Source organism: Maylandia zebra, unplaced genomic scaffold, assembly GCF_041146795.1.
Source record: "Maylandia zebra isolate NMK-2024a unplaced genomic scaffold, Mzebra_GT3a scaffold03, whole genome shotgun sequence".
Classification (NCBI taxonomy): Eukaryota; Metazoa; Chordata; class Actinopteri; order Cichliformes; family Cichlidae; genus Maylandia; species Maylandia zebra.
This window is the reverse complement of record NW_027490033.1, coordinates 1,583,476-1,599,708: the sequence shown is the minus strand read 5'-3', so window position 1 is coordinate 1,599,708 and position 16,233 is coordinate 1,583,476. Positions and strand designations below refer to the sequence as shown.

The 16,233-nt window shown below is 41.8% G+C and overlaps 1 protein-coding gene across 1 annotated transcript in view; it reads left to right on the top strand.

The window, feature by feature from the left end:
- The window catches only part of LOC112432436 (protein NLRC3), a 3,307,575-nt gene that overhangs the window by 1,781,733 nt on the left and 1,509,609 nt on the right, over positions 1 to 16,233 (top strand). Inside the window, exon 42 of the mRNA XM_076881152.1 lies at positions 1,411 to 1,584. Coding sequence (XP_076737267.1) covers positions 1,411 to 1,584 — 174 coding nt within the window. The remainder of the gene's footprint in view (positions 1 to 1,410; positions 1,585 to 16,233) is intronic.

Here is a 16,233-nt window from a genome sequence, read left to right as displayed (position 1 = left end):
AAACTCCAGTTTCCAACAATGGCGGCCGCTACTAAGTTTTAAAATTACTCATACTAATCTTTTTCGGTCACAAAATAAACTTTTAACATATTTTCAGGCGAGAAAGTAGCTGTGTAAACATCAAATATCTGCTCGGTTTATCAAGATACCGCATATTTGCAAAAGTGCTTCGACGTTTTCGGAGACGTCTGCTACCCACCAGCTCGATAGCTCGCCGGGAGCTCGAGGGTCACTGAAGCCGCCGAGAACGGCACAACTCCCGGCACATCATTTTCAGATCACCGCGGACTTTCGCTACTCAGGTTAAACGTGATATATAAGTCACTTAGACAACCTCAAAATGTTATTGTTTGGCTTTTTTCAGTGTTTTGTTTGTTCGTGAGTAAATCGGTTTGGCTGAGATTAAAGTTATTAGATTAGATTACATAAAATAAAACTTTATTAATCCCCCAGGTGGGTTCCTCCTTGGTCTTTACAGAGCTGACTAAACGTCAAACAGAAAACTGATTAAACAGAAGTATGAGACGGTCGAGAATTTACGCCAGTGTCCTGTTATATTTTAGATAGCAAGGAGCAGACGGCTGAGTTTATTAAACTCCACCGAGACAGCGGTGACGCTAATCAGAAGGCTAGACCGTCCAATTTCCCCAGCCGTTTATTTCCAGCCTACCCGACCTTCTGAGGACCCAGCCCACGTAGACCGCAAAGGCCGGGTCCTCGGGAGGATGCAGCCCATGAATTTGGACACGACCGTAGAATGATGGTGGCAGCTACAGAAACAGGTCCATACAGACTGAAGCATGTCTCAGTCTGAATGTACACTGCTGTTATAAGAGCTGTGGAAACTCAGGTCAAAAGGACGTAACCACACTGCTGACAGTTCCAGGACAGTCACAGAGTTACAGCATCATTTGTGACCATAAAGACAGAAAGCTCATCCAAATCCTGGGATTAAAAGTCTGTCCTGGTGGTGTCCAGTCAAACACGTCTCTGTGAAAGCTTCAATCCAACAGGCTCCAAAGTCCTTCTGCTCATTTCCTCGCCGGGTTCTTGATGCTCCTGTACCATCTCTCTGTCATCCTCCTCGCTCCCTCTTTGCACTCACAGTCTTTGTGCATCATTAACACTCACATGTGGAAAACCAAAGTTTTACTGGGCAGAAGATGATCATCAGTGACTCTGTCTTTAAAACACTCTTGTTAGAAATGTACGACTTTAATGTGAAACATTCAGAGTTTTTTCTCTTGTTGTGTTTGTTTGAAGCTGCTTCCTGTTGGCTTCAGCTGTTTGGAGTTTCCATTTTCTAAACTTCTACATTCTGAACCTTCTTCAGCTCTGAACAGATGATGAAACACTGAATGATTTGAAGCACTTTGTCTAATAAACTTACATCTTTCATTCTCTATACAGATTGGAGCGCTGTGATTTGTCAGAGATCAGCTGTGATTATCTGGAAGCAGTGCTAAAGCTCAACCCTTCGTATCCCAGAGAGGTGGACCTGAGAGACCACAAGCTGCAGGATTCAGGAGTGAAGCATCTGTGTGTTCTTCTGGAGAATCCACAACATCAAATTGAAACTCTGAGGTCAGTCTCCACGTTTTAGTTGTGCTGACACTGTCGATCTGTGGAACTAAAACCTTTATACAGGAAGTCTGGTTCAGCTCTTTGTAGACCTTCTAATCTCTGATGCTCTGAGTCTTACTCAGTAGGTGATGCAGAGTTGTGAAGCCGATGTGGGTGAGGACACTCGCCCAGCTCTAACTACTTTGACGTCCAGGCGGCTTCCCTGCTTGTCCTGATACAAACAAACCTGAGTAACCTTGCAGGTCAGATCTCATCAGTCACACCTGTTATGGCAGCTCTCCTCTAGATTGTAGTTCTTGTTAACCTGGGATGGTTTTAGAAGCCTGGACCACAGACTGCAAGGGAAGATATTACTGGGAAAGGCCAAAGCAACCTATTAGACCCATTAAACACTAACATAGATGAATACTCAGATTTAAACCTTTATTGTTTCACAAAGGCTTAAAAAGGGAACGTCCACAGTTTAGACTGCAGCAGATTTTATTAAAGCAGTTTGACAGGAGCAAAGCAAAAACACAAAGAATAAGTGTTTCACATATTAATACATATAACATAATAATAAAAGAAAAGCAAAAGAATGATACAAAAGAATGAAAAAGTTGTCCAGAGCAGCAGGATGTCTGAGGTCTGCAGAAACACAAAAACACAGCAGCTAAAAATAGTTGTTGAAAGAAAACGAGGTGGGAGCTGCTGATTCCTGAGCTTTGATACTGGATTAGCTTCAGTAGTTATTCCCATCACTGCTGTAGGAGCTACATTTAGTCACAGCTGATTGTCTCCTTTGACCAATCAGAAGACTACTGTTGTAAAAACAAGCAGACAAAGAACCAATGAGAGTGAAGAACAGGATAAAGAGCTCGTGTGATGGAGGCAAAGCAATAATCAGCAGACTGTAGCAGTTTCTATCTGGATGAAAGTAGAAGGAGCTCAGCGGAGCTCAGTCCCATATCTTTGGTTAGAAACAACATCAGTGATTTCCTGCTGCTCGAGATGATTCCAGCAGCTCTCATTACAGCAGCTGATGAGAGAAACAGCTGATGGCTCACAGCTCGTGCACTGTTGGATCTCCAGATGTTCACGTGGCTGAAGTCTGTGAAGAAACTGTGGTCCACGTAGTTCACACGGCCTCAGATTGGACCGAGCTCCCTGGATCACTGCAGCATCCTCAGCTGGTACATGGACGTCTCTGCTCCTCAGTCTTGGAGCCCCTGCAGGTCCGTCCACACCACCAGGGTCTTCTCACTCACCTTTCCTTTGTCCTCGTCCTTCATCGGCCGTGCTGTGTCTTTGTTCCTGCGGTGTTGTTCCCACGATGCAGCGCTGATGTTCCCTCCTTGAATGCACAACAAGTACGGTGCTGGTCTTTCTCGGGTGGAGCAGAGACAGATTGAAGTCTTTCAGGCTTTAGTGCCGACTTCCCTGACAGAGGCTGGACTACATGGTCTGCACAGGAGGCTTCTACACTGTGTGGAGGTGACTCCTGGACTCGAAGACAGGCTGCAGGTACATGTGTGATGAAGAGGAGCTACAGCAGTGTGATGGAGCTGCAGGTGTGAAGGAAGTCCTGCTGTCCTGTCCCACCCTCATCTTTGCTTCCTCTGTCTTCTCTGGACTTGTCCTCCTGTTTCAGAAACAGCACTGCTTCATGCCGAGGGTGGACGGGAGCGTTGGCTCTTATTCTTTTACCGTCCACCACAAGGAGTAGGGATGGGTATCGAAAACCGGTTCTTGTTGAGAACCGGTTCCCACTGTTTCAATTCCTTGGAATCGTTTGCCATTTTTGCAAACGATTCCCTTATCAATTCCAGTCGCCCCGAATGACGTCACCACGTTGCGGAGCGTCATTTACCTGGCAGGAAACACGGCGCCTAAGCGGCTCAAACGCTCAAAAGTTTGATTATACTTTATGAGAACCGATGACAACAGGGCAACTTGCAAAGTAGATATTTCATTTAAGGGAGGAAACACTACGAATATGCAAAAGCATTTGCTCACAAAACACGCGATGACACGCGTTTTTAATTCCGCTCCGGACTCGTGACTCTCAACCCAGCAGCAGCGCTAACGTTTGCACGTCCTCTCCCGTTAATGCGGCAGGTAAATAATCAACTAACAGTGCATATTATGTTAGCGCAATCTGCCTTATTACAAGACCTGCCATTACTGTACATGTAGGTGACCATGATGAGAGAGACAGACAGAGTCTGGCTCAGATGCTGGCAGTTCTCGCTGCAGTCTACCGGTAGCGTCTCCTTTCAGGCCAGGATAGACTAATGTCACCGAGCAGTGTCTAAGTTTGTGGTCAAAGGCTTGCACCCATTTGCTACAGCAGATGCCCCCGATTTTTGGTAAGTGAATGTGTTTAATTGTAGGCAGGGACATTACTGGATATTCTTGTGTAATTGCCACAGAACAATTTATGTTATACTTTGTTATTGCTACAGAAGAATGTTGCAGCTTTAAGGCAGGGATGACTCCTGGAGTTGCTTTCTCACTGCATATGCTTTATTTCACAATCAGATCGATTCGATAACAAAAACATACAGCAGCTCCTCTCCTACTCCTAGCCCTTCGCTGCGGTGGAAAAAAGAACGACTTATATCCCCTTCAAGGAACATACGTACAAAATAGTTTTCCTGATACACCAATGGGGCGTTCAATGCCATCTTGTAAATATGAGTACTCTGGCAGAGTAACAGTTCAAATGAAAAATACACCAGAACAAACAAGCAAACAAAAAAAGAAGTGTGGGGTACCTTTGAACCAATGAACAAAGTATAACAATTTATACTTTTTAACATAACCCGACCCCGTCAATATGTGATATGTCTCACAAGAATATTTATTTTATTATTTTACATTTACAATTTTTTTTCCTGGGGACCCTGTGACACCCCATTGAAGAGCCGTAGGCTGGATCTCTCAAGATCTCACTGTTGGGTTTGTAAGGCCATGTTACTCCTAAATTTCTATCTTGTTCAAAGAGAAGATATAAAACAAAGCTCTGAGCTAATCGACCTTAGTGTTCTCCTTTTTAAAAAAAAAAAAAAAGAATCGATAAGAGAATCGATAAAAAATCGAATCGTTAAACAGAATCGAAAATGGAATCGGAATCGTTAAAATCTTATCAATACCCATCCCTAACAAGGAGACACTGATGCTGACCTCCTGATTCATCTGCATGTGTTCTGCTTCACACTGCTCACCTCCACCAAAGACTTCACAAACATCTTCTTTCTTTGAGTCCAGTTTGTCCCACAAACACTTCCAAATCTCCTCCTCTGAGATTCTGCAGCTTCTTGCAGTGTGACTCAGCTGACTTCTGACAGACCACAGACTGGCACAGCATCCACATGTGTCTCCTTTCAAACAGGCTCTTGATGTTTCCTCCCACATCATTCTGGCCTCTCAGTCTCCTTTGTTCTCCAGCTCTGTAGCTCCAGCTGGTGAAGCTTCAGTTTTCCATGTTGGTAACAGTAAACTACAGCCTCTGCTGTCAGCTGGGTAACTAAACAGAGCTGCAGCACGTCTCTGCGGTGGTGCTACATCCAGCCTGCAGACGGCCGTCTACATGTTGTAGTGGTTTACAGTCACCAGGGGGCGCTGTCCCAGCCATGCAGGCAGTGGGCTGCTCTGCTTGTGCTGTTGTTGGTGAAGCTGAAGTGAAAGTGATAGGTTTGTAGTTTGAACCTATCCACTGGAACGTTAAGGACAATCTGCTACGCAGCAAAAAGCAAGACACAAGGCACCAAAGTTCTCTGGTTTACTCATGCATGAGGGAGACCTGGCTGGAGCCAAGCGTCGTTCCACCACTTGACCACCATCAGACTCTCAGCCAGGCTCCCCATAGCACTCCTTTTATTGTGGTTACATGAATATGCATAGGGTCATTAACATATAGCATCTCACATAGGTATACATGTGAACAAAGAATAGTGTGTGTGTGTGTGTGTGTGTGTGTGTGTGTGTGTGTGTGTGTGTGTGTGTGTGTGTGTGTGGTACTGCTGATCAAAGGGTCATATAACATCCTTGGTCAGGAAGAGGGTAGACCCCCCTTCACCCTAGATGGTTCACCCTAGATAACATGGTGAGGAAGTCCAGCAGTTCATCTAAACAAAAAGCACTTAGACTAGAACAGACGTAGCTACGTTAATCCTGCCATAAAACAATAAGAGAAGGTACGACCTCTCTCGTGCTCCCAGGATGTGGGTGTGCATTCTAGTGTGGAATACACACCAAGCCCCTGCAGCCTGCTAAAGATCACACATCCTATCACTACACAATTGATTATACACCTCTAAGAATATATGGTTAAATATTTCCTAATACAAATGACAATAATAAAATCTAAACCCATCAGAAAGCGAGAGTTAAAACCCTGAACAGTGTCCACTGAGCTTCTTATGCTATTCTCATGCTCAAAGAAGTTTAACAGGACGGACGACTCGTCCATCAGGCGTCCAGCTGTCCGTGACCGTGTCCACAGCAGAGTGTGACCGAGGCTTCATGCTAACACGCACACATGAAGCTAATACCACCACGAGCAGCTGCTCAGTGGATTTGGAGGACAAATGTCTGCAGCTTCTCACAGGCAGTATGCAGAATGTGGATCTCCACAAAGACTGTGGAGAGCTCGTCCCACACTCTAAATCCAAACTTGTCTGCACAAAACTTCTCACACGTTCCCGTCACAAGTGTCTTCTAAGTGAAGCTACCAGGTTCAGGTCCAGCTTGTTTATCTGGAGCTGCAGGAGATGATCCATCCTCACAAAGCAACACAGCAGATATGCAAACACACAACACAACCAAAGGATTCTCTCTGCATGTCTGTGGCTGATGCTGCTGGAACGAAGCTGTTTGAAACCTTGTTGTTCTGCACTTTGGGACCAGAAGAGGAAACTGAAGCTCTGTGCAGAGGGTCCAATGGAAGCAGCCAAGCGCTGTAAGTGTCTGCTGTACAGGGATGCTGGTTCAGCTGTGGCTCAGTTTCACAGTGTGACTCAATAAAAGCAGCAGGAAATCAAAGCTTGATGCTTTCATCAGTGTGGAAATAAGAAAGTTTCCTGTGACAGACGCTGGAGCTCTTTCACTCTCAGCTTCACAGTTTCAGCTTCAAACTTCTTCCAACATGTTTCTAACACGGCCACATTCCACCTTAATGGAGCTGATATCTTGTGCATCAGCACATTTTCTAAAGGCAGCGATCACATCTTTAGTTTTGGATGTTTAACTGCAGATTGTTTATGTGTTTATAGCACATTAATTACAGCAGCAGCGTTGACCACAGTGCTGTACAAGAATCCAAAATAACTATTAAAATAACTCCTAATATTAATATCACACATCAAATATCAAATAACTCTCATGCTGTATTAAAAGCCAGTGAATACAATTGTGTTTTCAGAGCAGATTTACAGAGACTGACAGCAGGAGCTGGGGCTGTTCGATAGAACGATGTATATATGATGACCATATGAAAACGTCTATCGTTTCATATCACGCTCTTTGTTTCCTGCTTATGTGTTTGTGTTTTCCAGATAAAGCTTTCAAAATAAATCTGAAGATCCTGTTGAGAGTTTTCAAAATAAACACAATACAGTACTGCGGTCGCTCGTTTATCGAGTTACGTTCTAAAAATAAGTCTCAGAATGAAGTAGCAGCTTTATGTTTTACAAGTATTATAGAAGTTTTAAGGCAGTTAAACCCTCACTGCACACTTTCTACACTTTTCTCAGACAGGCATGAACATTTTCACACTTTTCTCTCTTGTTTAAACAAAGTTCAAACCTTCATAGAAAAATAAGTTCATTATTAAAGAGTGAAAGCAAAGTGTTTCTGAAATGTGTCAAATCAGCCTTTTGCTGGCATTAAATGAGCTTCTGTGTGAGGAGCACTCGTCCATGGCCTGGGCTCCTCGCTGTCAGGTAAAGTTTCATAAAGCTTTTGAGTTTTTCTGCAGATAATGTTGGTGTCCAGCACGATGTTCTTTTTCCTGCGGTCACTGAGCCACAAAGCCAAAGCTGACTCCATCCTTACGATGTTCTTGTTGTGGACAGTTACAACCTTTTTGCCTCCTTGTTGAAACTATGATGGTCAGCATCTTCCTCTGCCTTTGGCTGCTACCACAGGTGCAAAACGTCTCGTCATCATTGTTGTTTGTTGGGACAAAACGTACAAACATACAGTGCAGCACTGCAGAGTCACACTGCTGTAAATTTGAACACATTCTGTACTGTACAGGAGACACGGCACGAGATTGGCTGACAATGGTCTACAGCCAATCAGGACGCAGAACACAATGCGCTGTAAAAAACAAAAACATGCAAAATTGCACAAAAAAGATCAGCGAAACAGCGAGGCCGCCAAAGGTGAACTGTGTTACAGCGAGGGACCAGCGTATATGTGGTTGTTGGGACGATAAATGTCTTTGAGCTTGTGTCAGAAGACGAGCTGCAGCTTTCTGGACCAGCTGCAGTCTTGCCAGGCAGGTCCCACTAACTCCAACATATAAGGAGTTACAATAATCCAGCTGGGACGTCATGAAAACGTGGATCGCCCGTTCAAGGTTTTTAAAAGATATAAATGATCTCACCTTAGATAAAAGCCTCAGTTTGAAGAAAGACCGCTGTACAACTGAGCTCAGCTGTTTTTCAAATTGCCGTCAAATATAAGCTCCAAATGTAATAATGCGATTTAATAAAAGAGCTGAACCAGTCTAATAGAGCGCCCTTGATGCCGCCATGCTCCAATGGTGAGGTCAAGATGCTGTGGTCAAGGCAGCAGTCAGATCCAAAAGCACAGCGGAGTCTCCTGATCAGTGGCTGATAAAAGATCATTAAGAACTTTCCAAAGTGCAGTTTCAGTGCTGTGAAGAGCTTTAAAACCAGACTGAAACCTTTACAACAGATTGCAGCTGAACAAATATAATCTTTTACAAAATCTTCGACAGGAAGGGAAGCTTTGAAATAGGCCTGAAGTTTGAGCGGACAGAGGATCCAGATCAGGTTTTTAGTACAGGCTGTACAACAGCATGTTTCAAACAGGCTGTACAACACCTGAACTAAGACTGCTGTTAAAAATCGCTAAGATGTCGGAACCGACAACCTTTAACATCTTTTTAAACACGTGTTGGAACAACATCATTTGGACAAGATGATGTCTTTATAGCATCACATCGTTCCTCCACCTGATCAAACCACACAGGCTCAAACTGATCAAAAACAGCTGAGCAGGTGAATATTTTAGCCCCGGTGCGATCTCGGGCGAGAGTATCGATGATGGCCAAAGGGCAGCGTCCAGCTCTACGGCCGCTGAAGAGCAGACTCAACAGACGCGCGTGATGTGGATCCTACTGCTCTAAAATTGGAGCTTCTTCAATCCATTAAAGAGGACATTAGTACGCTGTTAAAAGAAGAACTCAGAAATGCATTGAAAGAAGATTTTGACAATATAAGGGCTGACGTGCAAGGACTGAGAAATGAGATCGCTAACAGCATGGCGGCGACGTGCGGCGAAGTTGATGGAGTAAAGGTTACAGTGAAAGAAGCTGAGGATGGGCTGTCAATGTGGAGCGATGAGGTGACCACCCTGCAGTCTACAGTAGAGAGTATGAAGGAGGAGCTGTCTGACCTGAAGGATAAATGTGATGAAGGCAGGAAGCGGAGAGCTAACATCCACATCATAGGGATCCCAGAGGTCCTGGACTCGAGCTCCTCCACGGCCGTATCCGTGCTACTACGTGAAGTGCTGGGTATGGATAAAGACGTTATTGTCGACCGCTCACACAGGAGCCCTATCCTGAGAAAGCCAGCTGGTAACCCGCACGCCGTCATAGCCGAGCGTCACTACTACCAGGATTGTGTGGCTACGCCGTGCCAGGGCCCAAGCCCCGCTCGAGTTTAACGGACAACCTATTGCAATATTACGACTGGGCGATATGACCCAAAGTTCATATCTCGATATTCTTTAGCTGGATGGCGATATACGATATATATCTCGATATTTTTAAAGCCAGAAAGTTCGAACAAAAAGAGAGTTCTTAGTCAAAGCTGTGTCCCAAATCTCACACAGGCACATTTATTAACATACAGCGTAGATGTACATGAAACAATTACTCAGGAATAAATGATCAGCATTTATTAAATAATAATGCTCCATAAATAAAAGAAAACAATGTTGTTTTTGTGCATAACAAAAAGCTCACAATCGTGCAGTCAAAATGTAAACAGACGCTGAGCATAATAACAAGCAGCTGCTCTGTTCCCAGGTTCTACTGCGTGACTGACAGCCTGGAGTTTGAAACCCTCTTTGTAACCGTGTCTCTTACAGGTGCCATTTATGGTCCTTATACACACTCAATACAGTAATATTACGTTGAAGCAGAGTACGTATCACTCCGCGAGGCTCCTCGTAGCTGTAATGCTCCAACAATCCATCAAGCGGTGCGGCCTCGTAGCTGAGCAAAGTCGTACCAAAACATCTTTTGAAAGGTTTCTGAGCGCCGTGTAGCACATAAAATCGGTTCGAGGTCAGTAAGCACAACCAGAATTCATCCATAAGGCGCACTGTCGATTTATGAGAAAATTACAGGATTTTAAGTGCAGAAAATATAGTTTATGGTTTTCCTTTGATCTTAGCAAATATCTACGCCTCTAATTGGGACGATCACAGATTTTTCACTAATGTCTTTGCGCGGCTCCCCAATATGTCATCACACAATATCATCTTTGAGGGAGACCTAAACTGCTCATTATCTGCTATGGACCACAGTTCACACAAAAGTACACTTAGTCCAAAGTCAGCATGCGTCATTCAGAGCTTTCTTGATCATTATGGGCTGGCTGATGTATGGAGATTTCATAATCCTGCTTCACGTCAATACTCTTTTTTTTTTCTAATGTCCATAAAACATATTTGTATAGAAAAACGTCTCCCTTTAGTTACAGAATGTGATTATAAGACTCTGGTGATTTCTCCTCTTGTTTTTTCAATGTGTATTCCTGATGCCTGCTCCAACTATCAGCCATGGAGATTCAACTCAGTGTTGTTAGCAGATGAAGAGTTTGTCAGTTACAAAAGGTCTCAAAGAGATTTTTTTTCTATCAATCAGACCCCAGAGATGTCATCATCAGTCATTTGGGAATCTCTAAAAGCATCTGAGAGGCCAAATAATTTCATTTTGTGCCAAACAGAATAGAATAGAATAGAATAGAATTAGAATAGAATTCAACTTTATTGTCATTGCACATGCACAGGTACAGGGCAACGAAATGCAGTTTGCATCCATCCAGAAGTGCTTTAGTGATATAGATATATTACAATATATATTAGCAATAATATAGATATGTGAGTATATTACAGAAATGGGTCTATTATGGTATGTTATACAATAACCTTCTGCGAACAGTATTTCTTATAACTCAGCAATATAATGCATCATAAAACAATATCATTCATTCACAACAAGTCAGCAATTTAATGTAATGCAAATCAGTTTAACTAATGCAATAGTTATCAGCTTCTTCTAATTCAGGAGAATAATGCAAACTAAAACTACATAATAATTCACCATCTTTAATTAGGGGTCTAACATGGCATAAAATAATATCATAATTTTACAATTCCCCCTGAAGAGGTCATTAGAATAATGACCTCACAAACACCCTGTAGCCCAGTGTGGCCGGGTTCATCTCTTCTCACTCCTGAGGTCCTTTGTCCCCCTGAGGGGCGAACCATATGTGGGATGACCTCTGTGTTTGCGCAATTCAGATGCAAGAAAAACTAGGATTCCAACAGTAGCAGGTCCAGATGACAACCTCCTTGTCTCCCACTGCTTTCAGCCCTTATTCTATTGCTGCAGCTACCAGTGTCGTCCAGTTGGGTGATCCTCTGCTCTTAATTCTTCAACCTTAGGGGTTAGACAACCCTTCAGTCGTAACACAGACCAGGGGATTATTCTGCCTCGATTTCAAACAACGATCTCTGTATTCTCCAGAAAAAGGAACAGGAAGGTGTCCCCTTTTTGCCCAAAAGCCTCTCGAACTTCGTTGGTCTGGTGTTCCCGGATTTCCGCCAACCCCTTCATGGTTATTGCTGTGTTTATGGGATCCATCCTTTTGTGGTGACTAGCTGGAGCCCAAACGCCATGACCCTTGGACCCAGTTGATGTCTCGGCAGTCACTGTGTCTGACTCTGCTACGGAGGATCCTCGCATCTCTGTGACCTCGTCTGGTGTCTGTTCCTTTCTCTGTAAGAGACAGAAAACCAAAACACCTCTCTTCCTAACCCTAATAATCTAATGTTGTTATCTACTGACCTTCTAGTGATTCAGAATTGGTCTAAACATTCAGAATGTCCCAGGGACTTATTCTAATCATATCTTATGTGTGTGTAAGCATGTTTGCATTTAGCCCTCCGCACTCAAGGCATTTCTTACACTTTATCAGTCCGGACAGTCACGCCGAACGAAGCTTCTGACCTTCAAAAGGCCGAGTGCCAACTCGTTATAAGCACATTTGCAAGGTGTGTCTGAAAATTATTGAAACCCCTCTTTTTAACAAAAGACAAAAAATTAACAAATCTTCTAAACACTATTCAGTTCATTTCAATGAGTAATGATTAAACATGAAAATGATAGTTTATGCTTTTTCACTGATTCTCTAAAAGGTCCGTCTTCTCGGACCGCTATTAGCTTAAGCTTTACCATTCCTAAATTATTAAAGACACAAATGAAGTTATAAAATGTTCAAATAATCCTGGTTTGATGTTAAAGCTCAACCTTCCCCCCCCTTTTTTGACACATTCCAATGTGTCAAATCAACGGAGCTAGAACATCCAAAAAAAAAAAGTTAGGCAGCTACAAAGTTTCCCAGACTCTTAAGGTGATCCGCGTGTAACGTTCTGACTCAGGTATTTAATATTTTAATAAATCTCGTTTAATTAACTGCCACTATTTAAACTAACCTTAAAGACATAATTTAAGAAAAGATCACAAAGAATAACATGATATCAGTGTTTTGTAAGCGCGTGCGGCCTTCTATGCTCGAAGCCTTTCCCCTCAATAGATCAGTCAGACATTCGCGCTGACTGTAGCTTTTAACCCTTATTAACTTGAGCACAACTCTACAATGAGCAACAAGTTGCAATATGTATAAAAATGATCATGGTTACACCTGCAATGAAAAATTATATCATTATCCTAACACCTGTAAATAGAAGATTCATCAGAGGTTATAACAATCACAGGAACACAGATGTTAGTATAAGGTCAAAAGCTTCAATATATGATCATCGATGCAATACTTGTTGCATGATTCTCATACAATAATAATGCTGATATTAAAATAACAGTAAAACACCCCCTTTTATCCCGTTTCACTTGACACCTAAACGTTTATAAATGCCTCTTTAATTCTTGATTTTATTTCCCCCTTTTCTCCCCTTACTGACCACAGCAGGGGGATCTTAGTTTTGAATCAGCCATGAATCCAGCTCACCTGATTCATCAGTGAGCTCCACCATCACTGGCGTCTGACAGGGTGGTGCTGCATACTCTTCCTTTAATGTCACTATTTTCAACCTGTTAATTAGAGTGCTTAAACCTGAAGTCGACTACGTCCACAACAAGTCAATACAGCTGTAAATGTGGCCAATTATCAATCTATTACCAATCAATAACAACAGATAACTTCTATTTTATGCATGCTTTTAATCAACCACTCACCCAGAGGATCTCCAATCCCAGCAAGTTCCTTCTCCTCCTTTAATGAGTCTGTCCTCCTTCCATGCCCTGGTAACCGGTCCATCCAGAGCCATATGATCTCAAATATACATACGACAAGCCAAACCACACCTTGGTCACACCAACCCCTTTCCACCCCCAAGATGTCCAATGCCATCCTAGTATGGACTGTCAAATGTGGCTTTAACGCTGACTGTCCTGACAATCCATTTTATAACGTTCCTGGTCAGATTTGCCAATCTCTGCACCAGAGTTTTAAACGTTTCGCCATTTTCATTAGGTTTTATCTTTTATTTAGTTTCGACTCCAGATTTTCAATTTTTTGCCAGTTGTAATTAGTTTTTACCAATTCTTTGCTAGTTTAGTCTAGTTTTTATTTTCTGAAAATCCTTAGTTTCAATTTAGTTTTATTTGTGTTTTGCAAAAGTTAAGTGTAACAAAATCTCAGTTCCATCATATCAGTCATGCTCTTCTAATTATCCTTGGGTGTTGAGACTAATAACTATTAACTCTTGCCGCACCGAATGGTCCTAATTTTGGTTAAAGTTAATTGATAACCTTTTGAAGGCGATTGTTTCACACATTTATTTAGATGTCCCAGTCCTGTTATCTCGGGATACATCACGCTGCCTTATCTGGGGTTAGCTGTTTTCTTGGGATGCGAGTTAAGTGGGTGAGCTCTAAAAAGAGGGGGAGTGTGCTCCCCCTGATGAGGTCTTCTAGGTAAGCTAGGTTAACCTTCTTGTGTGAGCTTTTCAAGTGCACTTTTAAGGTTTGTGGGATTTTTTGTTTTTTATAAATGTCCCTCAAGACCCCCTGATGACCCAGTAATTCATTTTTTCGCACTGTAGTACACATTTAGTTTTTTGCTTGTAGCTCTCATACTCTACTTGCCACTCCTCTAAGTCCTGATGTTTCTTAGAGAGGACAACAGAACCTTTAAAATTATATCCCATGTGTGGGGGTGTGGCCTTGCCAATTGTTTTTCCCACCTTTTCAAAATGGCTGGCGTGCCCACAAGCACATTTTATGGAAGAAAGAAAGATAAGCTTGATATTTACAATTAAAATGTTTTGTTAAACTCAGATTTCTATTTTATTCAAAAAATAAACATCTGGTAAATAATTTCAGGGGTCTTTAAGAATTAGGCTCATTTACTTTCACAGGGAACATGACTAATTTATTAATGTGTGCTCTACACATTGGGACTTTATATTTATATTTATTTCACTTTTTCCTAATACCCAACTTTTGACAAAGGCGGAGAGAATTCTTAACACAATTATTAAGGGAGATTCAAACATAGATTTTTCAAAAATATGAGAGGGTCAGGACCCACTAAAAGCCACAGAGAAGATTATCGAGATGCAGTGGCAGATGTAATAGAGAAAGACACAGGGCCACCTGAAATCTGTCGTCCTATCTGGTGCAAAACCAACATGTAGTAGAATCTGGAATTTTGATTTTGAGTTAAAAATAAAATATGGGTAAAATGCAGAAATCTTTTCCAGTAAAGTAAAAAAAAAAAATAAGTGTCGCAATTATAGTTGAATCCATAACACCTAATTGTTTCTACGAGATCACGTCGTTGCTGAAAGTTATCAGTGATCTCAATGTGTGAAAAGAACTCACAGTATCTGTGGTTTAAGCTCCTCTTGGCTGAGAAACCTGGGACAAACATGTGAACAAGACCTGAATAATACCAGTAATGAAGACTTCTCTCCAAAGATCAATAAAAGGAAGCCCCAATCTGATGAGAGTCTAGCAAAATATGGTTCACTCCACTTGCCTGAAATGGTTAGCAGTCCAAGGCATTTCAGTTGTAGAATGATTGGGTACAACAATGAAACAGATGTGAGATGAGGGAAGTGCCAAATGTTCTTTTGTGTCTCCAAATAAAATCAGTACTTCCTCAGATATCCTAAATAAATTGACTTTTGTGAAATAGACAGTTCAGTGCCATCACTTATTCCTAAACCAATAGTTTACAGCTAGTGAAGTGTCAGTGACTTCTGGGTTGGTCCCTGATCTTCATCTTATGAGATTGTTATTTTAATAACACTTGATTCATTTAAAAGAAAAAAGAAAAAAAAAAGAAAAAAGAAAAAACGAAAATATTTTCTCCCTGTTTTTTCTTATTCTCTGGGTCTCAGGAGGACATTACGTCCCTCTCCACTACAAGACTCTTGTTATGTCTACAAAACAGTCATATTAAAATCATCCTCAATTCTATTCTGGCGCTGTCTCCCGACTTTTCCTGACCTGATTCTGCGCGTGAACGGAGCAGCAACACAGACGACTCGACTAACGTACTACCTTAATTTCACTACAGCAGGGCACGCACACATCAATGCAACCAAACACCTTTTGCTATAAATCTAGTTAATTTTAGTTAATTTTGTGAACATTCAGTACAGTTTTAGTTAGTATTTCTTTTTTTTTTTTGATTTTATTACCGTTAACGCAAATTTTTCCACTTCTACTTTTCGTTATTTCATTTGTTGTCTTTAATAATAATAATCTCCTCTGCACCCTTGAATAAACACCATTAACATGATCAACCTTTTGCTGCTTGTTATTTCACTATGTTATTGAATCAAATACTTCATGCTTATGTGGTTTACGACATTATATTTATCTAAATCTCCACTTTGTGTCTAAATGTTTGAAGAATTTTTGAGGGTCAAATTTTGAGAATTTGACCATAGTGAAAGTTATGGCGTTATCACCCCCTTTGGGGATTACCTGTTTCCAGTTTTGATGATATTCCTCCCCGTTCTTTATTTTTGCAAGTACCCCTCTTCGGTGGCGAGAAACTGTTGGTGTGATCAAGCGGGTGCTGTAAAAACAAAAGCTCAGGACAGAACAGTCACCAGTCATGTACTTCATTCAAAATTAACAAATATCAA